The 26,948-nt window shown below is 41.4% G+C and overlaps 2 protein-coding genes across 6 annotated transcripts in view; one reads left to right on the top strand and one right to left on the bottom strand.

Annotated features, from left to right (window-relative positions):
- The window catches only part of LOC102219612 (tax1-binding protein 1 homolog B-like), a 28,225-nt gene extending 26,497 nt beyond the window's left edge, over positions 1-1,728 (top strand). For all 5 annotated transcript variants that reach the window (XM_023345327.1, XM_023345330.1, XM_023345325.1 and 2 more), the window contains one exon: positions 337-1,728. In XM_023345327.1, the coding sequence (XP_023201095.1) occupies positions 337-547 (211 nt within the window). In that variant the 3' untranslated portion in view covers positions 548-1,728. The remainder of the gene's footprint in view (positions 1-336) is intronic.
- LOC102236039 (juxtaposed with another zinc finger protein 1) lies at positions 1,542-25,505 on the bottom strand. The gene is made up of 5 exons (XM_023345339.1): positions 25,084-25,505; positions 15,116-15,188; positions 11,412-11,608; positions 9,018-9,187; positions 1,542-6,340 (listed from the first exon to the last, which is right to left on the bottom strand). The coding sequence occupies exons 1-5, from the start codon at positions 25,196-25,198 to the stop codon at positions 6,164-6,166; spliced, it is 732 nt and encodes a 243-aa protein (XP_023201107.1). The 5' UTR covers positions 25,199-25,505; the 3' UTR covers positions 1,542-6,163.
- Between the last annotated feature and the right edge of the window lie 1,443 nt (positions 25,506-26,948).

The raw sequence follows: 26,948 nt of genomic DNA, 5'->3' as shown, positions 1-26,948 counted from the left end.
GTGGTTGCCATGGGAGATTAAAGGATTTCTCAAACATGCATGAAAGGATCTCCAAATGAGGGAATAACATTGTAACGTGATGTAAACCTCAAAAACGTCAATTTTACTCAACACCTCCCCTTTAATTAAAATGGAGAAACATGAAAACTGTACTGAAGTGCAGTAACAAAGTCCTTGCATTTCACTACACCACTCCACTGTGACTATACCTTTCTCTCGGAACATCTTCATGCTGAGAATATTTTGTTTAACAGGCGATGAGTTTTTAGTTTTCCATTTCCAATTTTTGAGATGATGCCTTTTCTTTTTTTTTTTTCTTCTTCCCTCCGTCTGCAGCACGGACGTCCACAAGCGCTGCCCGCTGTGCGAAGTGATCTTCCCGCCGCACTTCGAGCAGCGCACCTTCGAGCAGCACGTGGAGAGCCACTGGAAGGTATGCCCCGTCTGCTCCGAGCAGTTCCCCCTCAACTGCCAGCAGCAGCTCTTCGAGAGGCACGTCCTCACGCACTTTGACGGCAACGTCCTCAACTTTGAGCAGATTGAGTGAGAGGCGGAGCGGTGAATTCTGTCACGCCGTGTAGGTACACATATGTTGCCCAGGTATTGCTTTATTTTGTTAATTACGCGATATTTAGCACTTTTTTCCCCCCCTTTTTTTGCGATCTAAATGGTTTGCAAGAATGTAATTGTGACTGGGTAACGGACTGAAAGGTGTGGATCTGCCGAAACATTTATTCTAAAGGAACAGGGAGTGAGGCAGGATTTGGCAGAAGTGTCACGGCTTTTTACTTTTGTTTTCCCCAATGAAGCACCTTTTAAAGAGCATGTTTATGTTCTGAATCACAAAATTCCCTCCTGTTAACTGAGGTAGTTGTTAAAAAAGTCAAAAGCTGTGGTTTGAGGGGGGAAAAAAAATCTAAAAAAAAAAAAAAAAATCTTAGATTTAACTCCAGAGCTAAATCCAAGAAAGTTAATACACCCTCCACGTGTTTCCCTGTCCTTGTAAAAATGTTTAATAAGCTTAAGAATCTGGTAAAATGTATCAAAGCAAAAAATAAAGGTTGGATTTTTCTAGTTTACGAGAGACTATTTTTCTGCCAAAACAATTAGATTTTTTTTTTTTTTTTTTGCGGAAGCATAATGCTAACAGTGTCATGTTTGCCATATTAGCAGCCAAAAGCATCATCTTTCAGTTGAATTTAAACAAAAGTGTACATGCAGAGTGAGACACTTGAATGTGTAAAGATTCTCTTGTTTTTTTCCCTGTTGAGTGTTTTGCAAAGATGTCAGATTGTCGGAACAAAAAAAAGGAAGAAAAAACAAAAGCAACACTACGTTCTCCCGGACTCCACTAAATGAGGCTTTATTCCGAATGTACTGTATATAGAAGACTGGTGGCGATTTACCGTCGTCAAGCTGTCGCCCTTCTTCATCTTCCTTAATGAAACGACAGGATGAAACTTCCTGTTGTGCACTTTCTCGCAGGTCAATCACAAAGCAGCGGTGGTGGATGTTTCTGGCCAATAGACACTTTAATTGAGTTTTTTTTTTTTTTTTTTTTTTTAAGCTTAGAACTGTGAAGCAGTTGTGTGCAGGTCTGTTTGCCCTCATGTCATTTAAATGTGTGTTTTGAGCTTCGTGTCTCTTAATTTCTTGTTACGGCAGTGTTAACAGTGTTGCATCCACGCTTCACAAACTATAATGCCTTGCAAAAAAAAAAAAAAAAAAGTACTCACTCACCTTAAACTTTTCCACATTTTGCACAAACTTTAATGTACTTTTGGGGGGGGGGGGATTTTTTGTGATTAATAAAAAAGTAGCGCATAATTGTGAAGTGGAAAGAAAATAGTATTTTCCTTCCTTCAGTGAACACTGGACTGAAGAGTTGTGGGAACGAATGCAAAAACCAAGTCAGGATTTTATGGACGCACCGATATGAAAAGTTTGGGCCGATGTCGATATCCAATATTTATGCTGCTGTAATGCATCACATGACTGGACAAATACAACATGGACAACCTCCTCATGAAACAAACCGTAAATCTAAATAAACATCAGCTGCTAATATCAGCCCAGTTTATCTTATCGGACCGATACTTCAACAAAAAATGACTATCATCAGCCAACACAGTTGTTGATGCATCCCCAGTAGTATCACAATCATGTATTTTCCCAGTAGGTATAAAATTTCCTCAGCATGATGCTGACACCACCATGTTTCACCATGGGGGGACGGTGTGTTGTGGGGGAATCTGTTTTCCATGCAGGTCGAAACGTTGGAAGTTTTGTCTCTTCTGACCGGATCATTTTCTGAACGTAATTTAGAGGTAGCAAAGTAAATGGGGCTGTACATAAATGCTGCAATTCTGCTCTGCCATGCGTTGGTCGATCACTTAAAATCCCCAAAAATGACATAAAAAAAAAAAATAAAAAATACACCTAGTTTACTGTTGCGATGTGAGCAGGTTCAAGGAGTGCGGCCCCCTTTTTGTGTACGTCTCATGTCCCAACGCTAATCTCATGTGAGAATGTCTGGAAATTAGTGTAAGTGGAAAAGATCTTTAAGAATAAATTACGCTTGTCTAAATGAACGTGACTGTTGCTGCTTTTCTTTATTCGGGGAAGCAAGAAGCGAATGAGTTGGAGCTGTGGGGGATTTTCACTTTATTTTGCTGTTTTTTTTCAGTCATTTACATTGAAGCAGCTTGTTTTTTATATATATATATATATATATAGAAAGACAGTTTGACATCACCTACAACTTATTCTTCCTCAGAACCTGTTTAAACCTCCCATACAAAAGGGAAACATTGGTCTCCATGTTACATACGAAAATATAATTTAAAAGCACTTGACGACAGACACGTGTTACATTACATTCACTGTACATGGTATACTGAACCCCTCCCGAATCCCCTCGTCCTCTTCGGCATACGCCCGTTGCTCTACTTCCTCCAATCTGTCGTCGCAGACTTGTGCTTGGTCGTCCAGCAGCGCACCAAGTGACAGTATATCAGTTAGTATAGGCGGGTGCCGTCACCCGGAGCTGGACCAGAAGAAACTTGCAAACAGGAGGATTTGGAGTGCGTGTCGTTGGAATCCAAGAAGAAGAGAAACGGCTCAAACTCGGAGCCTTGACCGGAATATAAAGTCTGTATGAGAGGAATGACTGAGTCTACGTTGCTCAACTCTGGTAATTGAGAGTAAAACATGAGAGAGCGTGACAATCCGGTCCCTTGAGTCGATCCGGCAAAGGAAACGTGAAACACCCGAGCACTGATAAACACACACGTACAGGAACACTTCCCTATGCTGATGAAGATACTGCTTGAAAAACACACACATACAGACGGACTGGAATGCTGCTCTCTACAACACACACACAGACAAGTTGTAGATGATAATCTCTTAAATACAAATGTAACCGCCGTTTCTTTTTTCTTTTTTTCTGAAAGCATGCATGAAGACATTCATCCATGCACACTTTGGAGGCGCGATGAACAAGAACAATCGTTGCCACACTTTTGGCGACCTCCACTGTAAAACCGCTATCATAAGCCCCCCCCTCCCATTTCTCCCTCCCGTCAGGCACATGGTATGGTCAATGTTTGGCAGTGGAGAGCTGTTGGCAACGATCATGGAAACAAAAACAAGAAAACAAAAGCTCTTGGCAACTGGAATACATTATATGATGCTCGGCCTGCTTTTCGAGGCCGAGCGAGTGGAGCGGCAGCTCTGGCACTATGAGCGAGGGAAATGCTGAATTTCTCGACGTGGCGGTCGAAACGCTTCAAACATCGGCCGTGGTCTCTTCCTGATCGACGTTAAAAATAATGTTTTAGAATGTGTAAAACGAAGGAAGAAGAAAAAAAAAAAAAGATCATCAGCAAATACAGCACACAGAAATCAAGTGCCTCTGATAGCGAAACGGAAAAAGCCTTTAGAGAAATTCAGCTTTTATTGCAGCAGCGCAATTTTATTTTTTAGCAAAATCCAGTCTTTAATCCGAGTCAGTTCATTCAGTGGGGGACACAAAAACACGTTAGGAGAGAACTAGTAACAAAATCCATAATTATTGGCACCCCTACACAATAAATAATGTAGCACTTTCGCAGTTCACACTTCACTGTTTTAAGCTTACTAGTGTTGAACTTTTATTTAGTTATTCTTGATTTCCTGGGGGTGTAAAAGTAATGACACTATTAGCTACTTTTCAAAATGGGAACGACAAGAGAGCATGCCATTCCATGTGGAAATCTCAAAAAGTCAGGAAATGTTTAGAAGGCAGCAGCTTTTCTCCTGAACTCACCTACACCCATAATCAAGTCAACTAATGAATCTGGAACTGGACTCAAACTACGGGTGCACCAATAAATCTTCCCCAGTTTCCTTAATTTAGGACGACTGGCCAATACTTAACATGAGAAACTGATCTCATCTACCTCTGCAAAGGTCTGAAAATCAGCCGCTGTCCCACCAGGTTATTTCTGCACATGTGCAGTTAACAATACTCATCCCACTGTTACCAACTTGGCAACTTTGTTGCTATATTTAGCAACTTTGTTGCTATATTTAGCAACTTTTCAGTCAAAAAAAAAAATTGGTAGTGGCCCATAATCCCAGTCAGCTGCTCAAGCTTTTTAAAGATCGGTCATCGGCCGGAACACTGCAAGCGGTGCACTCCTGATTCAGTGTGCACCGACGCAGCTGTCCGGCGTTCTTTGCAGCTTCTCTCTCTGCCCACTTACTGTCTATTCTACTTTTTTAAAAAAGCAACAAAACAAGTCAGAAAAAAAACTTAAAAGGGGGGAAAAAAAACAACTTGGATGTTATCAAGTCTCCCTAACGACCATTAGGAGGCGACTACATGCCGACTGGTTTGTTTGAGGCTCATCTAGTGGGTCAGATGACAAATCTCTGTGGATCTGGCCTGGAACAGTCACTATGGCAACCTTGTTGAGCACATGACATCATAAATAAATATTTCTCAAGTTTCTAAAACTTTTCTCAAAAAGATTTTCTCAAGTAAAATCTAAAACTAGGTTATCAATGGGCCTTTCAACAGGATAATGACCTGGAAAAAGTGAAAACATTACTGAAGAAGGGAGGGCAGCACGGCATGCAGCGTTGGTGCTAATAAGTGCAGCAAGGGTACGTTTGTAAACAAATATTTCTCAATATGAGATTTTTTTTTTTCTTTCCCCACTAAATAACTACTTGGATTAAAAGTTCAGACATGTCTGCATTTGTCTAAGAGATTATGCTGCTGCAAAAGAAGGCTTGGTTACTTGAAGGCTTTCTACCCATCCTTACCAGGGCTGTCAGTGAATGACAATGTGCTGTAAGTATGAACACTTACAGATACACAGGAAAAAAAAAAAAACAACACTACTTCTAAAACACTGGCAAAAAATATATATATATATATATAAAATAAAGCTTCAAAATAAAGTAACTATGAATATGCTCATGAATACTTTTATATTTTTTTTTTATGTACACATACATATTTGTCTGTTGCTTATATATCAATATATCTGTTCTAAGTATAACTTAACTCTTGCTCTTAAACTCCCAGAAGTAGCTGTGAAGGCACAGACTTAAGCTCGGCGGGGGACTCTGCAGCGAGCGGACGGGGCGCGTTCGAAACAGCCCGGCTCGCGTTCTTCCTGCTCAGGGACGAGCGGGAGAAAAAACAAACTAACAAAAAAAAATAAATAAATAAAAACCAAAGGGCAGGAGTCGCTCGCGCTTCCTTTTCCCACTACCCTTCCGCTTTTCTTTCGTTTGTGTTTTTGTCTTTTCTTTCTGTTTTTTTTTTTACAGCTAGCACCTTATGCAAGTAAAACAGTTGAGAAAAAAAATAAAAAATACAAAATGATAGCATATACGAATGTGCAAATGTACATCAATAAAAATAAAAAAAAATACTACAAAGATACACAGTTTGTTTTGTTTGTTTTTTTTTTCCCCAAAAAATACAAGTGATAATACTTGGATAGGACAAAAGAAGAATGCAAAAATGGATGCAAAAAAAAAAAAAAAAAGAGTGACAAAATAAAAACAACTTAAAGCATGCACTTGATCCTTTAGTGTTTGGGATGGATGAGGAGAGTCAGGACAGGGCTAATGTTTCAGGGTAGCTGACTGGTAGCGCAGGGATCTAGCCTTGAATCTTGCGGAGGATCTCCGTGGAGACGGGCGGGTGGAAGTTGATGGTGTGGTGCCTCAGGCCCTGCGACGTCTTGTAGCTCTTGCCACAGCGACACTTGAAGGGCTTCCTCACACGGATCTGCGTGCGGTGGCCGTTCTTGGCGTGGTATTTGATGCCGTTCACATTCTGGTCGACAACAAGGATGAGGCAGGAAGGGCACAGAAAGATTTGACCAGTTAGCTTCATTACAAATGAAACCCTGCCTGGCTAAGTTTGCTTTTCTAAGCCAATCGTGTTAATACGAGGCTACATCTAAACTGAAATACTACAATATGTGGCTACATTATTACCAATAATAGCTAGATTATTTTAAATCACACACCAAGACTCTGAAGTTGAAATAGAAAAGTGGACGTGGTTTCCAGAAATGTGCATGAATAAAAATGGCAGAAGAGTGCCATGAATTTTGTATTTCCTCATGGAGTTTAAGGTTATGGGCCGAGTCTGACCCGAAGGCGACAGGAAATGATTTGCTTCTGTTGCGCGTTTAATAAGCCCGTAATACAGCACAGAGAAAACCAAACAAAAATGCGTGATATGCTCACCTTCTGAAAATAATAAAAAAGGAGTAATTTTTGCCAAAAGTGATTTTTTTTTTTTTTTTTTTTGTCTAAAGCACCTTTTGGAAAAAAAGGGCTGGCGATACTTTTTTTTTTTTTTTGTGCCAAAATCACTTAACTCGGGCCATTATTTTAGGAAGGTTGTTAGTCTACTTATTATAGAGGAAACAGAGGAAAGAACAGCTTACCCTGTTGAGGAAAGAAAGAAAGTAAGGTGCCGAGGTTCATTAGACAGTAACAAGTGCAGCGCAACGCACAATAAATGTGCGCGTGTTGTACAGGGGAAAATACGATTGTGTTTTTATTTTTACTTTTGTTGTGCTTTGCATGCTGGGGGCTTGTCTTTTCTTTTTTTCCCCTTTAACAATCCAAGCGCACTGGACTGAAGGTGGTTGTCTAAGAGGCGGAGCGCACTAATTGGCCGCACATACAGGTGTCAGCAGAGGCTGATTGAGGCCGGAATAAAAGGAGCCTGGATGGAAGAGGAAGAAGACTGATTCTGTGGGCCACGGAGACTGACACGCTGCGGAGTGAGGGGCAGGCGGAACCCGTACGTCAGGCACAGAACACCGGCCGTTGAACAGACGGCCCAGTACAGAGGATCAGGGCAGAGGAAAACCTCTGCCCGCGCCTGTAAGTAGTGCCCCATGTTGATCAGAGAGTATTGGCAGGAAATATGTCTTCCGGAGGAGTTTTGGAGCGGGGATGCTGGCGCTTTCCTGCCCTTTCTTTTAGATGGATTGGGCCGAGAAGGGGTGTGGCACGCCGAAGAGTGGAGCGGTGCCGGAGCGTCACGCAGTCAGCTGGGGATCGGCAAAAGAGAGCGCTGCAGACGGATCGTCCCTAGGAGCAGCATAAGAAGCGGAGCACAACCCGTGGCCTCGAATTGATGACTTTTGTTTAAAGATAATTATTGATTCCGGGATTTTATTGAGAAAAGGAGGACGGTTTTATTGAGTCACTATTTGTGACTTTTTTTTTTTTTTGTAATAAAATACCTTGCGCCTGATTGCTTTGCCGTTTGGGTTTTTGAGTTGTTTGCTCCCCCTTGTACCAAAGACTGAGTGTGGGGCCATATAGGCCACAACGCACACAGCCTCGCCCTGCTCTGCGCCTATCAATCGCACATCATCACAGATGATTTGTACTTGACTCACCATGCGTTTACAACAAGCGACAAAACGGAGCTGGGAGATGTTTACTGCTGTTGTTCAGTGCTTACTCAAATGGTGGTCTGGAAACAAAAGCAGTAAAATCTTAATTAAAATAACATGTCTTGTTGGCTCGGGCTGGGACACAATGCTGACGGGATCGGGTCGGGTTTTTTCTAGACCCGGTCTGCAGTCTCTTCCTTCTTAACTCAATAACTCCTAAGTGAGTTCGATTGAAGAAAATATTTGTGATTTTTTCATTATTTTTTTTCCCAAACAATAGCTCAGTCTAAAGATCACTAAGACTGTTTAGACAAACTCCCAGTTGGATTTGGGCCACTAACAAAAGATATACTAAAACGTGAAACTTTTCAAGTTTATATTTCACAATACATTTGAGAACCTTGCTGTATTTACCTTTCACTTCACAATAATACACTTTGTTGTGTAGGTGCATTACATTAATATCCCTATAAAATAAAAAATGTGTTCCTATTACAAACTCTTGACTCATACCCAGCATGTCTCCTCTTAGAGATCCAAATGGAAGAAGAATTACCACCGACTTGTCCTCAAATAACAGAGCAAGTACATGTAACTGCCTGCCAATTAATTTCCTCCCATTGTTGCTTTATCACCATGGAAATGTTCCCAAAATCAGCCAAAATATATTTAATTAGAAGAAGGAAACATGTTAAACTCAGTTCTTCTAGCTTAGTGGCAGTGAGGTAACACCGATTAGCTCTAGGGGGCCATTTCAGTACCCAGATAAGGATTTTTCCCACATTGCCATCTTGTCCATTTTAATGGGGCACAAAAGAGTAATATCCAACACTGTCTATTAATTTAGACGCCGGGACAGCAGGCTGAATGAGGGATCTTGTTATGAGCTGCGATAAATATCAACCAAAGCAAATCCGCCGTGATATATTTATCACTGATTCCAATCAGGACAGCCTGGATTTATTCTGGGTTCTTTCCAAGCGATCCGTCCCGACATGTGATACCCAAACAAAAGAAGCAGTGTAGATGTAATCGCGGCAGAGAGCTCATGTCCTATGACGGGGGCCTGAATTATGACTCTAACCTCACCTTGTATCTCTTTTTACACCCGGGGACGGGGCAGGCGAACGGCTTCTCCTCTCCCCCGTTCATGCACATGGAGCTCAGAATGGACTCGGAGCTGATGGCGCTTTCTGTGGTCCACGACTCGTCGCTGTCCGACTCCTCGTAGTCTACTTCCTCTTCGTCATACTCGCTGCCTGGAGCCACCGGGGAACAAGAAAAACATTTGTCATCTGGTAGCTGGTACATGGTGCGGTGGCTTCGCAAAAGTTCTCACATTTAGCCATGTTGCAAGCACAAGTCTAGGTTGGGATTTTATGTTGGAGGAGAGAATCTGTATTGAGCCCCTTTTACCCTGCCGAGCACAAATAAAATCCAGCTTAAGCCACTTGCCAATGCATCAAATGTTATTGTTTGATGGGAAACTAACATCAAACTGAACACACCATTTCCATGACGGTGGTGGTAGCATCATGCTTTGGGTGATTTTCAATGACCATTTCAGCATTTAGGGCATTTTTCCTTCATGAAGGTGAATTTCCAGCCCAAAAAGACAAAAGTAATTTTTGAAAGAAAGCCGTAAAGCTGGCCACAAACCGTGGCAGGGAGGTACTCTGGTCAGATGCAGCCAAAACCTTCTCCATGGTGATTAACTGTGGTGACAGCATCAGGCTGTGGGTATGCCACAAGGAATTGCATGGTTGAAGCTGGTGGGGAGGTAAATGGAGCAGAAGACAGGAAGCTGCAAGGAAATGGTTTAAGCCAAAGCATATTTCTGTGTCAGAATGGCCTAGACAAAGTCCAGTTAAGAACCTGTAGCAAGACGCGAAAAGTCATGATTACAGACAATTCATTCTGAGAGATAGACAGCATAAATTTTAGTCTCATCACTTGTTGTTGTTGCATGTAACGCAGTTCTACAAAGTATTCATTCAGGTCGAGCGGACTAAAAAGCCTGCCACACTTTTCAGACTTTAATTCATACAAGACTTTTTTTATTATATATATTTTCCTTCATCCATCGTACCGTCATGCACTGCTTTGTGTTGGCCCATCGCCAAAAAATCCTAATAAAATTAACGGCCCCAATTTTCTTATTTTTGGGAAATCTCCGATCGGCCGATACTTTCATCGAAAAGCGATCTCATCTTTTTGCTCTGTCTTTGCTTTGAGAGAGGGCAGGCTGACAGCCATAGTCAGCCCACTGTTGCCAACTTAGCAACTTTTGTCACTGTACTTAGTGACTTTTCAGACAAAAAAAGAAAAAGTCGGTATCGGCCAAAATCAGACTCGGTAGGTCAGGCTTTTTAAAGATCTGTGATCGGACAGAATCCGACATAAAACAGAATGAGGTTTATGGTTGTCAAAGGGGAAAGTTTTTTGAAAATTGCAAGGGGTATAAATACTTTAGCAAGACAGACCGTAGTTTTCAAAAGCTTTAGTACAACAAAAAAATAAATCAAGAATTTCCATTTGCTTTTTTACACGCATTTATGGCATCCTAAATGCTTATGCGTGTGACTCTTTCTTAGTAATACTCTCAGATGTTCAGATGTTAGTTTTGCTCACGAGTAGGAAAAACAAATGTGGTGTCTGGGTGTGAGTGCCTGTGAGGTAAAATGCAGAGAATGGCACAGAAAAAGGGATCATTAAGTGGGAGGGATCCCCTACTGCTCAGCTTGGGGAAAAAACGCTTTACTCAGTGCACAACATTCCATTTGCACACACACACACACACACACACACACACAGATGCATCTGAATACCTGAACCATCCAGGCACACAAACATACAGACCCAGTGAACCTCCCCCCACCACCACCACCACGGAACAGGAAATGCTGCACCTCAGCATGAGGAAGTGGATGGCACCTTGGCACATGTTGAAAGAGGGTGTGGGTTCGTGCGTGTCGGTGTGTAATCGCAGACCTAACGCTGCGCTTGGACCCGCTCGGCCTGGAATTAGACATCTGCTCCTGGGCTGTGCAACACTCAGCCCCGATGTGAACGCAGAGCAGGCCAGCTGCTGTGTAATTAGCAAAGTGTTGACTGCTTCGCTCGCTGCAGGAGCCACTAAAGCCGACTCACAAACAACACGCACACCTCTGCAGCAGATAGCGGTTGGATTTTCCTCTTTCCACCCAGACCGCAGACTTCTCCTGCTCCAGCGTTTCAATCTGGCTGCTTTTAATGACGGCAAAGCATTTCTTTAAGTTGCAATGATTAAAGGTCATCGTGTATTGCAAAGCTCTGCTTTCTGACTAATGCGGAGTCGTCGGTTGAGCTGCATTCCTCTGGCGTTACGAGCTCCCTATAGCGCAACCAGAAGTCTGAGTGTGAACTCCCCAAAGGGACGATTTTGCGTGCCTCAGTCCGTCGTCATCGCGAGCAACCGGTTCGTCCTTCCGCTCCGTACCGTACCTGTAGGCGTGCTGCTGCGGAACGAGGAGGACGGGGTGATGGGGGGCGTGACGGGAGGGGTCAGGTTGCCGCTGGTGTGGCGCGGCGGCGTGGCCGTGCTGTTCCGGGACATGCCGCCTGTGATCGACAGGGACAGCTTGGGCGTGGCCTTCTTCTTCATGGTCTCCTGCTCGCGGCGTGCTGCGTCCGTCATGAACCTGAGGACACACAAAGGTTCACGAAACCATGGGGTTTTTTTTTTTCTTATTCTTAAAAATCTGCAAACTCACAACCTCTGTATTGAGAAATGTTTATACATTCCCACAAATACAGATCCATTCAGAAAAATTGGAATTTTATTGAAAAGTAGATTTATCAACAAATGAAACACATGATATAGATGAATTTTAACACCTTCATTTCTCTTCGTCATCATGATTTTCTGCTAACAGTTAATGAAAACATGACATTAGATCAGAGCAAAAAAAAAAAAACTTTTTAAAAACAAAAACCTGGGCTTCATAAAAAGTATGTTTAATACCGGCTTAAAGGTTGTTATTTTCAAAAGGTACTTTTAATCTGACACGGGACTCATTGGGACGTACTGTATATTGTAATTTACTGAATACGACTGTATGTGCATAGCGCCAACGTTTTCAGATTTTCATACGGCACAGTCACACAATTCAATGTGTTTCATTGGAATTTATGCTATAGATCAACACAAAGTAGAGCATTGTTGTGAAATGGAACGAAAGAACTCCCTCATGACTTTATAATTCTAGAAAAAAATTATTCAAACTATGTAACACACATTTATGAACTACACTATGTAGGCTTAAAGTCCCAACAAAATACCACGACGGTTGTGGCTGACCAAATGTAAATAAATGCTTTTACAATAGGCATATCTGAAGACAGCATAACAAACAGCTTCATGACCTTGTTTTACAATCAAAATGGCTTCATCAGTTTCACGTTGAGTAAGATCTCTGCCAGGTTAATGTAGTACCCATATACATGCGCCGACTGTATGTGGGTGTGTTTGAGACAGAAATACACTGAGTTCACGTAAATCAGTGATGAATTATCGTATGAGCATACAATTAAGTTGTAAAACCATTGCTATCTGTTCCCGATCATCTCTTAAAGATACTAAAGATATGTTTACTCCCAGCTGGGGGCAATGGATTTTAAGTTAAAGCATTATGCAAGTTACTGACTGATGTGTTTATAGGTTTTCTGAAAGGCTTAGAACTTTCTGTGAAGTATGGTAGAGAGTCTTTTGGATTAAAACTCAGGACACTTCAAAATAAAAATCCGGTGAAGTTCACCAAAGTTTTATTTTAAAATGTTCCACAACTGTGCCAGAAAATTGAAAATGGGTCATCGTTAGGTCTTTCAGCAGAACAGTTATCCAAAACCCATATTTTTCTCGAGGCACAACAATTTTAATCACTGAACGCAAATTAAACGTCGGATCTTTCAAAACTTTGAAAAGGGGAGGTGGCTGTAAAAGATGGGTGATGTAAAAGCGTCCAGCTTTGGTGGGTGCTGTAAAATGCCACAATTTATGAAAGATTTTACTTTCATTGCATTTGCTTTTCTTATCATTTGTTTCTCACATAAAATTTCTTTGAATATGAGTCAATAACGTAAAAAAAAATGACACTCATGAGCGCAAACGAAGCCGTGCGTACCTACGCGGTGGTCTTGCATGCTGTCGAGTTGCCTAGCTGTCCGCCTATACATTTTTGTAACTCGGCAAGGATCGCGTGCGCCACACGTCACTTAAACTGGACGATTTGGAAGCGGAATCACTCCAGTATTTACATGGGGGTTAATTTTCGAAAAATACCGCACCAAAGTGCGGGTCAAATATAACAGTCAGCCACTCCGCTTGCACGGCTTGCGAGCGCTCAAGGCAAACCTTTACTAGCCTTTACTAACCTGCACGTGGTCCAAGTATACAAAATAAACCAAGTGCTTCATGCCCTGACACGCAGCAACTATCCAGTCATCACCACATAAAACACTTTTCACATGGTTTGGCTGTCAGAGGGGAAATACTCCTCTTAACTGTATAATGCTGAGTTTGGTAAGGAAATACAAGATACAGAGAAATGATAAAGATTGAAAGGTGAAAAAGAAATATAGAAATTAAGAGAGGTGTAAGTATAGTATATATAAGATGAATACAGAATTTTTTCAAGTTTTTTTTTTTTCTCATAGGAATCTTATGTCCAATAGGTAGACGTATACAAAACCTATTCAGGTACTTCTTCAGTAACCAATATTTTTTTGTGTGTGTGTTAATTGTTGATACTTTGAACAATCAATTTAGTGATTCGTATAATTGAAAGAATTAGTGCACCGATTGCAATTTTCTGGCCCATCACTGATTTTAAAAACTTGCTCATTCTCATTTAAGATAAGATAAGATAAGATTTATTTGTCATTGTCATCAACAGATTACGAGATTGAGATTTGCTCGACTCGAGTTAAAATGCAAGTTATGTGTATATACATAATATACAATATACATATACATAAAAAAGATAAAGAAATAAATAGTACAAAATGAGAAATAAATAGACATCAGAAGATGGTTGCAGCGCCTGGAGGTGTCGCAACAGAATTTACATTTTTAACAAAGTGGTGTCAAGAGCAGAAGTTCTTATGCCTTTGAATTTAGTGCCATGATTGCCATCGGGTAAAAACTGTTTTTTAGGCGATTTGTCCTGGTTTTTATTGCTCTGTATCTCTTGCCTGATGGCAGCAGCTGGAAGAGACCATGGCCAGGGTGTGAAGAGTCATTTAAAATGTCCATAACTTTCTTGTGGAGCCTGGAAGTGTAAATCTGTTCCATAGTGAGGGGGGGGGGCAGCCTATGGCTCTCTCTGCTGCCCTAACAACTAGGCCACATCAGTAACTTTTTTTATACAAAGAATAGCAAAAAAAAGTTACTAGGTTTGCAACTGTGGGGTGACTATTATTAACCACTCACGTGGAGATGGGAGTGGTGGGTGGGTTTGTTAGTCGGTTGTCCTCCCCGCCCCCAGAAACCCTTTGGTGGGAACACGTACATGACGTCCAAATACCAATAACAAATTCCTCAATATTCCAGCTGTTTGTACGCTTTGATTTACTTCCCCCCCCCCCCCCCCCCATCTGTTACAACAGCAACAGCTTGGAGGCCTTCATCTCATCTCCCTTTCTGCTTTTACCTTGAGACAACCACATATTTTGCCATAAAACAAAACTGAGCCACTGAATGAGCTGTCCTGACACCACGGACAATAAATACGGATGACATTTACGACCTCACCGCTGGAGCAATTATGACTGAAAACAAACCTCCCTCGTCTGCGCTCCGTTGTCTTATCATAATCTGCTCAGAGTTGCATCTTGTAGTAATTTGATGGGGTATTAAGTATGATGTGACAGTTTGGTTCACCACACACACACAAACACACAAAAAAAAAAGAAAAACACACACACAAACACACGCAGCCTGAAAAGCTGCCTCTGGCAGCTTGGGGAGCCAAGAGTGATTATCTCGTGCGGTTTTGTGCGCTCGTTTTGTGGATGAGTCAGTGCTATGGGAAGACATAACTCATCTGAGATCTCCCAAGTCACATGAGTGCACGCATGAGTGCCGATTTCTCACAGTGGAGCAATGCTGCCCTCTTTAGATGCGCACTTGAGTAATTGACTGTGCGTACCTGTTGATGTAGCTTAGGGCCAGGTAGGTGGGCTGCTGTTGCTCCTGCTTCTCCAGAACCCGCGGATCTGTGTCTGCGGCAGAAAAGGACAGATTGGATTAATCACCTCTGCTCCCGGAGGAACACTGTGTCATCAATTAATTCTCCCTCCCAGGCACGCTCTGTAGATAACTGGAGGCTTCCCACAATGGCTTCACTGTATTAATGTATAACTATGATAGATTAGTGTCATATACTTTCATTAAGCAGGGAATCAATACTCTTTATTTAAAAGCAATGTTCCCCTCCCCCCCGCCCCCCCACCCAAAAAGATACACTGGCTGCCAAAATATGACAAAAAGGAAAATCGGAGCGACTGCTAGGAGTCAGTGATGAATGTGTGGTGTATTAGTCAACAGGCGTGCTCAGGTCTTTTTTTTTTTTTAACCTCCTCTCCAACGGACTTGCTAAGTCAGTAACACAACAGTAGGCAACTTCCTGTGCCTGAGGCTAGCACTGTTAACTTCAAAGTCCAGCCTCCTGATCCTTGGAAAACAGGAGCGTGCGTGCAGGAACTCACTGCTGGTGGCTTGCAACTGTGAACTACCAGTGCCATCAAGTGTTCAGCAGGGGAACGTTCAAAACCAGAGCCAAGTTTAAAACAATTAGGAGAGTTTAACTATTTACAGCTAACAAGGCATTTGCAAAAGTGTTCATGTTTTGCCATGTTACACCCTCTAGTTAGTGTTTTTATTATGATTTTATGCAGTAGGCCAACATAAAAAAAAATGCGCACTTGAAAATTGAAAGAAAGTTACACATGGTTATCAAGGTTTTGTTTTTGTTTTTTTTAAATAAAAATAAAATTCAAAAACAAGTGGCAAATATATATGCAACGAAAAAAAGTCCATTGACAATATTGTCGAACAAACAACACCTGCACAGCAAAGCATGGTGATGGAACTACCATGCTGTGGGGAGAAGGAAGTTGATAAGAGATGGTCTCATAAAGAGAGCAGTGCCGAGACTCTAGAGGAACACAGCTAGAGGAACAATGCAATAATTTAGATCAAGCATATGGCTACGTTAAAATGGTCCAGTCAAAGTCCAGAATCACATAAAAGGGATCATTTGTAGCAATCGCAGGGAGTCGAAGCCATTTTGTAATGTGGAAGAGCAAAAACATCAGTCTCAACATGTATGTAGCTTGACTTAGACAGGCTGAATACAAATGAACCCCACACTTTTCAGATAACAATAAAAAAATAATTATACACATTAAAAATTCAATTTGGTTTATTTATATAGTGCCAATTCACAACAAAGGTTCATACCACTTTTCACGTTCTTTCCCAGTCACAATTATGCACTACTTTGTTTTGCCGCCAATCACATAAAATTCCACTAAAGTACAGTGATTTTCATGTCATAATATAAAATGAAAAAAAAAAAAACCTTAAACAAGTATCAACACTTTTGTGCAGCACTTTAGGAGTGTTTTCTAGCTGCATATTTAATGGCTTGCAGATGTATCCCAATCTAAATCTAAGAACGCCTGGACACTCCTTCCAACTAATCCCACTGCTCTGTGTGCTGGCCTTCACACCCATTTGGTTTTCAGGCTTTCACACCTCATAATTAAAAAAATGCAGACTTCCCACAATGCAGGAGAACACCAAAGAGGGCCAGCAAACAACAGGGCAAGGAAAGACGCACACCCTTCTGCTCTTTCCGCTGCACAACAACAACAAACCACAACTCCCTAGAGAAGGAGCAAAGCCAGGGGAGACGAAAGAAGCAGCTTATAGATTTGCGAACACAAAGACGTTTGTACACTCTTAAAAAGGGAGGTGGTCCACAGAGGTGGTCTCTCAAAAGTATTTTATAGCTGAGCTTTAACCATCACCACCAGAGTGATCTGCACACTAGGTAGTGAGTAGGCAACAACCGGACGTATAGTGCCAAACGTGAGACGTCACCAAGAGAAGCTTGCATCTTAATCCTGCAAGTCAGACTTCTCTGTAAAATTATGCAAACTTACTTGAGATATAGTTTATTGGTCAGAAGTGTATCGCCAAGATCACCAAGAGAAAAACAAATAATGATTAGTTCTTTGATTTGATTTGCTATTTTGTTTAAAAATGTTATTAAAACATACTCTCCAGAAGGCAGGGTCTTATGTACACATGCCTCTGATGACATCATGTGATCCCAGTTCCTTGAGAATGACATTGTGAATCTGTATGAAGTTTCCCCCCCCTCTGAATTTGCATGTTTTTTAATCAAATTTCTTCAAATCAATCAGATTTTCTTTTTCTAACCGGCATTCTCGATAAAGTCAAAATGGAAAATCAAAAATAAGAATGAAGAAGCTAAATAAGTAAGATAGTTCAAATGAAGAGGAAAATGTCACACTACAAAACTAGAAAAAAAAATTTAACTTAGACCAATAAAATAAAGTCAATTTATGATAAGATGTGGGGCATTTCACAACGGTTGTAAAAAAAAAAAAAAAAAAAAGAAGAGAACATCTTAAAAGCATTACAATCACTATAAAAAAATTAAGATAACAGAGCCAAACAAAAAAAATATTTTTCCAATAATGAAAAAAGGACTTCTTAAGATTAATTAAAGTTTGGCCAGAGGGTTTTTGAACAAGGTTTATTTGTATTTTGTGCGACAAAAACACAAAATGCAGCAGAGATAGCTTATCCGCTCCAATAATACGCCTCTTGTGATGTCGCTCACCAAAATATGCGCAAAGCAAAAATTCCCAGTTTTTGTTTTTCCAACAGTGTGCTTTACAAGAGTCTATTTTCTGAAATTCTAATGTAAATTCATTCATCATTACCAAGCTACATTTATACTTCTGGTGGACATTTGTGAGGGGAAAAAAAAAATCACCATTGGATGGCATCTTTAAAGTCCAAACTTAAACCATGCCCTTCACAAACAATGGCTTAAATGCTTCCTGGTGCCTCCGGGGTTTCCATGAAAACTTTTTCCGATAAATGTTTTGCTTCTAATTGAATTACTAAATAAATCTGTCTAACATGATTAACCAAACCGTTTCGTCAGAGATTCAGCTTTCAAAGTACCAGGAGCAATAAAGTACTGGGGGAACTGGACAAAACAGTGGGCAAGAAAGAAGATTTTAATCATTTCGGATGCCCAAGGTACTGAGGGTCCTGGACAAAGCGTTTATGCATGTGTGTGGAGAAAGAGGGGATGGTGGTAAAGGAGTGAACCAGGTGCAGCAGCAGTAAATGTTCACCAAATTTATGACTTCCACTCACCTAACAGGACAGGAAGTTAAAAGAAAAAAAAAAAAAAACTCCTGATCCTGACGCTGGAGGATCAGGAGTTTTTACATTTGAAAATCCCATCTTAAGAGCTTCAGCTTCCCAACTTTTAATACATCACTTTGAGCTTGTTTGTGCTTTTATATCACATACATAATGCATGCATATCAGAATCTAAATGTAGCTTTAAATCCCAAACATAGATGCTCTCCCTCCCCCCCATCCCCCGACACCAGGATCCAACTAGTACCAGTGGAACACTGCTGCCCCCTGGTGATCACCACCATTAGTGCGTGATAATTGTGTCACGGTCTGTGCACATGGGCCTTTACCTTCGCATGTGTTCAAACCAGGCCAAGAATGCACGGCTTGTTGTGTAGCCCGCTAATTAAGCCCCAGAGAGCCTTTTAACGTGTTTCCAGAGCAGCAGGCAACCGGACGGAGGGAGAAGAGAGAAGGAGCTGGAGAACAGGAGGGGAACTGGGGGAGGGTGGGGAGCTGGAGTTATACTTCTCTGTAATTACACTTCCTAGAGGTTTTTCAGGGGCTCTAAGGCCCTGTGACTTCTGAAAGGCTAATGTGTGGGACTGGTGTGTGCATGGGGACCTGTGTGTGTGTGGGGTGGAAAAAAGGGGGCCTGCAGATTCCAGTTGGAGATGCCAGTCCAGTAATTGCCCTGCTGCTCCACCCTTGCAGGTCATTCAGGAAGTATGGTGAGCAGCACACAGTCTCACATGCACTCCTTCCTGTGTCACACCTCCGCAAGGTGGGATGGGAAACGACCTGGCAACCGAGCCTGGGACTAAATGATTAAATTCATTTTCAGGAGACGCCCCCTACAGGGAATCTGTGCTTTTAGAAAATGAAACACTGTCAATTATATAAAACATTACATTAAAAAAAAAATGTAAACCGGAAGTGTTCGAATATTTACATGTTTTCAAACATTTCGATCGTGGACTGCTTAGATTTTTATCATCTGTACAGAATACTACAGTTGTATAAAAGCAAAGGGCAAAAAAGATATTTTAGAAGGTGGAACGTATCCCATCATTTCAGTTTCTGCTTGATATTTTCAAAACCTCTGAAATGTTTCTAATTAACAAGAAACATAAGACCAAACCTTCCATATTCTGATCAATTTATTTAAATATTTCTTAGCTGTGCATTGAGGAATTTAACAATATGTGACATTTTAGCTTTAAATAAGTCCAATAGGGAACAAGGCTAAATAAGGAACCATGTTCAGTTTGCCACCATAAACAGAGTTCGTAGCAAAACGCTTGAGCTTAATTAAAAACAAGACTTTATTGAACCCAAAGGGAAAGTAACTTATTACCATTAAATTGGTAAGTCTACATAATGACCATTTGTCTAGAACTGTGTGTTAGTTTGAGGAGACCAACAGAACAACAGCAAAGTCAAAATCCACACAAGGAAAGCTGTAGGCTGCCAGACAAGGCCAAGTTTACATTCCAATATGGCGGCTGCACATATAGATTTAAAACCAGATGGCTACAAACGCCGAATAAAGACACATGCACACTTTTTCCCTCACTGAAAGTTAAATCAGACTAGGGTTTTCTTGTTTTAGGTTAGCTAGAATTACCAAAATGATTTCTATTTTTTTTAATGCCTGAAAACCTAGTCACAGTGATAAACATGTTTTTAGCTTGTGTAGCTTTCTTCTAATTCAAAGATTCATATATTGGTCGGTATCAGATGTAGCTGTCTTACACTGTATGACTTGGGTCAAACCTTTTGAGTTTTCTTTTACAAGTTTCTCACAGCATCTTGCTGGAGTTCTGGCCCACTCCTCCTGACAGAACTGGAGGAACTCAGTCAGGTTTGTGGGCCTCCTCACACACACGACTTTTCAGCTTTTACAAACTCACAACTTCTCCACAGGACTGTGGATGGTCACACCAAAACACTGACTTTATCATTAAGCCACTTTATAACTACTATGACTGGATGCTTAAGGTTATTGTTCAATTAGAACACCAATCTGTGTCCAAGCTTTTACTTCCTGGCTACTGTCTTTAGATGTTACCTCAATATATTTTCTACATAATGTTCTTTTTTCATGGTGCCATCTACTGTATTTTATGTTCCTCCTGCAACAAAACAGCTCCACAACATGATGCTACCACCCCCATACGTCACAGTTGGTTTTGGCAAAAGTTCTGCCAATTTTTTGATTTCATTTTGCATATTTACACCCATGTACACCTGTCTGAAATTCAAAATATTCTCATTTCATGCTTAAAATCTAATCTTTGTGTAAGTCTGTCCCAATAAAGGTGGCGTGTTCGGGGTTTGCTTGCACCAAAGACCCAATTTATTCAAGAATTCCAGCGTATTCCCAGTGTCACTCTTTTAATCCCAGTTTCCTCTCCTTGTCCTCAACTGGATCCACAGGCAGGTACGTACTTGTGCAGGTGAGAACACGACCTGCTGCAGTCGTGCACAGGGGCACGGCAGCCCTGACATCATCGCATTCCTCAGGCCTTACCTAGACGCAGCGCGCAAAGCGTTAAACAACAGCTAAAAACCGCACACTGTAAACACAGATCACCTCAGCTGCTTCCTCCAGTAATCTAAAAATGCAGGAGGGGAAGCGGGGGGGGGGGGGGGGGTGAGGTGCATGTCATTGGACGGCTGCTGTCTTCTCTGCCGGGATGAGGTCAGTGCTGAATTAACTCTTTTTTTTGGTCACGAAAAGGTGCACAATGGGGTTCATTTGGGCTGTTTGCTGCTGGCTAGCAATGACAAGAACGGCAAGAATTCAAAAGTGAGATTATTCAAACCAGAGGCAGAAGTAAGGCGTTTCCAAACTTTTACAGCCTCAAAGTTAAGAGTTCTGTCAACTTTCTTTTAAAGAAAACTATTAAAGGATAAAGGCAAAACTTCGCCATGAATGGATTTTCCTTACTAAGAGAAAATAAAAATCCCCAGACTTTACAGAAGCTCCACGTCTAATGCCCTGCCACTAGAGGGCGGCAGAGACAAAACATTTCAGGTTCAGATGAGCAGTGATTTCTACACCCTGACTTAAGTCCCATTTGACTACTTCACACATTTTAAAGCAAGCTTAGTGCCAACCCCTAAACTAACCGATTTACAGCTTCTGCATGCCTGTTCATAATCCCCATAAGCACCGACGGCTTCCAATCACTGCAATCCGTTACGCGCCGGCCTTTAAACAGCTTCACTGACATCTCAAATGAGAACGTCAGGAGGATCAAATCGGCTTATGTCATGGTGGATCCTGATCACACACACACACCACTGAACCACTTTAGAACTCAAAAAAAGGGCATAGTCAGATGTCACCGACCTCCTCCTCTCTCACACTCTTGCCTCAATCGTCCCCTTATTTGTCAGATTGCTCCCCGTACCCGCCAACGCATCAGCGATGTTGATTAAATTGCAAACGTTCATGATACTGCTGATGACCGGCTGTGGAATAAAGTGAACAGAGACGCAAATTTCATTAATCTAAGAGATCTGGCTAGTAAATCGTTGCTCTGCTCAGATGACGGTCAGAGACAAAGGTCAAACTGAGAGCCAGATGGGGCAGTGTGGGCTGATAAAATAGCACGTCTATGCATATTTGCCGGCGTTTATGTTTAATTAGATTATTGGCGAGTTGGAGGAATGCTGTACTCTTTACTTCTAATCACCATCACCGACAGTCTATCCCATTTTTACACTTCTGACCAGTCCAAACCCCTTCATCATGTCGGGTGTCATCGCCACCGCTGGCGGCTCTGCAGAGCTCTTTGTCAGTGAGACAGCAGGTGTGCCATAACTCAGCCAACAAGCTGCCCCCAACCCCGATAGAGTCGAGACTGCCAGTTGCCATGGAGACTGTCTCAATGAAGCATCCATTTTACCCCCTCACCTCCTACAAATGGCCTCCTGAAGATGGACGCATGCCACAAACAACAATTACAGACCCGATTCGTTTTTCTATGCGTCTGCACTGTTTAAGCTATTTATACCTCAATTAATGGTTCCATAGTGCAACTTTTTTGGGGGGCGGTTTTATGTTTAATCTGCTATGCAGGGTGATTATGTGCTAGATCTATGATTTGGAAGAGGTTAATTAATTATTAACAAGCACTGCAGGTTACTTATTGCCATTTTCTCTGGTATATAATTAAAAGAAAAGGCTGAATATAGGTATTAAAAATAAGCAATATATTGAACCTCTTCTAACAACTGCTGCACACATATGGCTTTGTTACCATCAGCAAGTTTTTGGCTGTTTACCCTGTAGATATTAAAGTAGGGGTGCACCGATTGCAGTTTTCTGGCCCATCAATCTTGAAAACGCCTGACCTGCTGATTCAGATTTTGGCCGAGACTGATTTTTGTATAACCGACAATGTGACATAGTCACTGAGTTTGCAACGGTGGGGTGACTATTGTTAACCACGCATGTCCGGACGTGAACTGGTGGGCGGGTCTGTCGGTGAGCCCTCTCTCAAAGCAGAGCAAAAGGGTACAGTGGCTGATTTTCAGACCTTTGTGGAGCTAGATAAGATCGGTTTCACATGCAAGTATCAACCGATTATCGATCACAGAAAAGTAAAGAAAAAAGGAGTTGATCAATCAGTCGACCGATTTATTGGTGCACCACGAATTAAAAGTGACAAAATTCATTAAATAAATAAACATTCCAATAACTTCTTGCATACATCTCATGAATTAAATAATAATAATAATAATAATAAAAACTAATGAATTACACTACAAGATTTTCTGAGAGAAATGACTCATTAAACATTTTAGTAAATATTGCATTCAAAATTTAAATGCATTCAAAATTCACAATATAATAGAAAACTAAAAGTTGTTCTTTTGCTGTCCACCATAAATTGCTTAAACTGATATAATAGCTCAACAAATAGATTTCAAGATCTGATCGGTTAACTTGCAGCAAATTACTTTTAACTGTAATGTGCATGCATTTGTTTACAATGGAGATTATTTCACGAGACAGTAAAGAATCGATTTATGATCTACTTAATTATTCACTTATTTAATTGTGTGGAAATGAAAAGGAAGTTGGTGCATGGTGAAAAGCTGATTTGTCTGAGGTTTACATGCTGTGCAGGCTGGCCAATCGCATTATGGATAATAACGTGGGAGCCATCATCTTTGCACAAGATATATGATCAGAAAATCTTGAATGATCATCATTGGTGTAATCAATTTTAAAATAACAACAGCAGGCCACGCAGCTTTGTTCAATAGCAAAGCTAAGAGCCTCTCTATATGCACAATACCAAGAGAACTGTGGGGGCAGTGTTGTGATCTGGGATTGCAGTAGTTCTTTGGACTCAAAGTGTCCAAAGAATGAGGTCAGCGCGCTACCTGAACATACCGAATGACCAGATTATATTATCAATACATTTCTTCTTCACTGACTGTTTAGCCGTATTCTAAGATGACAACGGCAGGATTCATCACGCTAAATCTGTGCCAAAGTGGTTTAAGGAGCGTGAGGCATCATTTTCAGTGATGGATTGGCCAGACCCTATTGAGAATCCTTAAGCTGTGCTTGAAAAATTTTGCGCAGCTGTCCACCTGATCTCCTCTAGAAGATGTTGGTGAAAGATTAATGCCACTCTGGATGAAAATAAATCTTGTAACAATGCAGAAACCTGCAGAAATAATGAAGTGTGTGCCGTAATCAAAGCTTTAGGCGATCTACCAAAGTATTGGAGAGTGTTACTTTTTTGGGAGGTAGTGCATATGGTATGTGTGTATGAGAGAATAGCAAACAAGCTAAAAAAAATAATAAAATAATATTAGTAATAATACATTTTGTGTATAATCCATTTGAAATTGTATATTTCAGAATTTATTTAATTATGAAATTATTTCATTAATAGGCAGATTAAATATATGTATATTTAAATATATTTATTTTAAAATATAGCTAAATAAATATATTTATTCAGATTAAATAGTTACTTATTTACAAATGTATTTTTGATATATTAATATTTTTAGTACCGTATGTATTTGGTTGTGGCACTTTTGGCGTTCCATAAGATTTTGGGCTTAACGTCAAATAAACATTTGCATTTAGAGCAACAAGTTGAAGCTTGTGCTTTATCATAAAACAAGTCGTATTCCAGAAGTTACTTGTACTGTAGTGACAGTCTTTGTAAGTGACAATAATTTAGATAAGATGTAGCATAAAAGGCGAAGCTTCAACGACAAAATATCAGGTAAAATGGGTGATAAGACTCTTCCGCAACTCAGTCGAGAGCACCGCTAGATGAGCTGCGGCTTCTCTGCATCATCAGGCCTGCAAATGTAAACAGACTGCTGCTCAGCGGTGTGTTAGCCGAAAAACCGCTGTCCCACTGCCCAGGATGCTAGGTATGCCTATAAAAGCTCCGGCCGAGTAACGGCTCTCTCTGCAACCCCCATATAATGACCAAATATACAAGTCAATAACACAAGCAAGCGTTTTGTTACATAAAAATAAAAGTCCCAAGTTGTCGAAGAACGAGCAGCTCCGCGAACCTCGACGACGAGCAGAGCAGCAGGAATAGCGGAATGCAAAGCCGAGCCTGTCTGCATTAAGCTAACTGGCTAGGACGCTAACTAGCAAATCAGTGCTAGCTGGATGGCTCCGCCGCCCCCCCTCCGGCCCCAACTCACCGATGTGATTGTCCTCGATGTGGACGATGAGCTCGGCGAGAGACTCGAACTGCAGACCGCAGCCCCCGAACCTGCAGGAATTGGAGAAGAAAGAAGCGGCGGCGATGCCCGTCATGCTTTACGGTCGCTGGCGCATTCACCGGGTGGGAAGAGGGGGGTAGGTCCGGGAGCCGGGATGGTGAACGAGGAGGCACAGGCTTCAGGGATCCGGGGGTTGGGAGCGGAGCGGGGCAGAGCGCGGAGCAGACACCGGGGCGGCCAGACAGGACAGCGGCGGACGCAGCTGGGAGGCTGGCGGTGACGGTGGGGGTGGAGGGAGGGAAGGGTGGCTGGTGGCTGGTGGCAGGCTACGTCACGGTGGTGCCTACCTGTTGGAGTCAGAGACAGCTTTGAATCACCGATGGCACCAAAAGACACTACAGTCGGAGGAGCAGATGTTCATGCTTTACTGATATACTGAGTAGACAGGAAATGAGAAAATCAAGGAGAAATCATCTCGACGATCTTTTTTTTTTTTTTTTCTGTTTTACCTCTGTCTGCGATGCTAGATTTTCATAACTAATTTGCTAAACAGATAGCAAAACGTGAAGGTCATCTCAAAAATGTTAAGTTATGTCAAATGCAAGGTGCTATCTATTTCATAAAGTAATTAGTTTACTAAAAATAAAGTAATGTAACTTATGCACTGGACTTATAAAGTTTTTTTAAACAAATAAAACAAAAGTCTTTATTAAATACTTTGCAAGTTAGTTCCATAATACCAGGAATAATATGTCATTTGCTTTTAACATTTTTCCAATTATAAAAATGGTGGCAAAGAGTGTCGATTATTCCTAGAAAAATGATTGACATAATCTCGGACATTATTTCTGTCTATTACGTATGCTCTTATGTAGTTTAGCAGATAGGTGCCAGTTGATATAAGGCTGTGACTACACTGCCTGGTGAGTCATAACACAGGTAGGTTGACTACAACCCCTTTCTCCCCATTGGTCCTTTCATGAAACACATGGAGACAGCAAAAATACAACTCAGTCCCTTATGGTCAACGGGCAAGAGGTGGGATACACCCTGGACAAGTTGCCAGTCCATTGCAGGGCCAAATAATAACCTGGTATGAAAATTCTCCAAAAATGAAGTTTAGACATTTTTTGACCTTCTTGACTATCCTTCTGTCCTTCTAACAGTGGCGAGTTTGTTACCGTTTCTGTTTTATCTATTGCTTGCAAAGTAGGCAAGTAGATGTTTTGTTGTTGCCATTTCCAGACCTATGAAGATCAACACACATCTGGCTTTCTTATCTGGCATGTACTCATGTCTTTGCTATTTAGGAACACTAAGAAGAATGGGCTTCTGTTTCACATTAAACATCTACGCCAGGGCAATTGTAGCATATTCTCCCGCCGATGGAAATTTGATAATCGGTGACCTTCTACAAGACCACGTGAGTTTAGTACAGGGGGCTCGGGCATCTTTGGATGAGGGATACCAATATTTTTTTCGGAAGGATGCTCTGTGTGTGGCTCTCCCAGAGAAAGGAGAATGTCATTCTCATCAACAACTTAGCTAGCCAGACTCAGCTGGCTTCTGTTGGGTTTGTTAATCGAGCGTTAAAACAGACCATCATAAAACAGCGGAGATGACTTCAGCAAATAACCTCCAGACCAGGGAACACTCTTTTTTTTCTGCCTTTCTTCTCTGCCAACCATTTACACAGTCATATGAGACACAAATGTACAAACACCTTTTCAAAGTTGCACCAAATTGCAATACAAGCAAGCGCACCCACAAAACAACACAACATCACCAGAGAACACAGTCCTTCACGCATGTACAGTAGAGAAACCCAGTGACTTCATCAGCTT

This window comes from Xiphophorus maculatus, chromosome 13 (assembly GCF_002775205.1).
Source record: "Xiphophorus maculatus strain JP 163 A chromosome 13, X_maculatus-5.0-male, whole genome shotgun sequence".
NCBI classification, from domain to species: Eukaryota; Metazoa; Chordata; class Actinopteri; order Cyprinodontiformes; family Poeciliidae; genus Xiphophorus; species Xiphophorus maculatus.
This window is presented reverse-complemented; position numbering and strand designations above follow the sequence as displayed.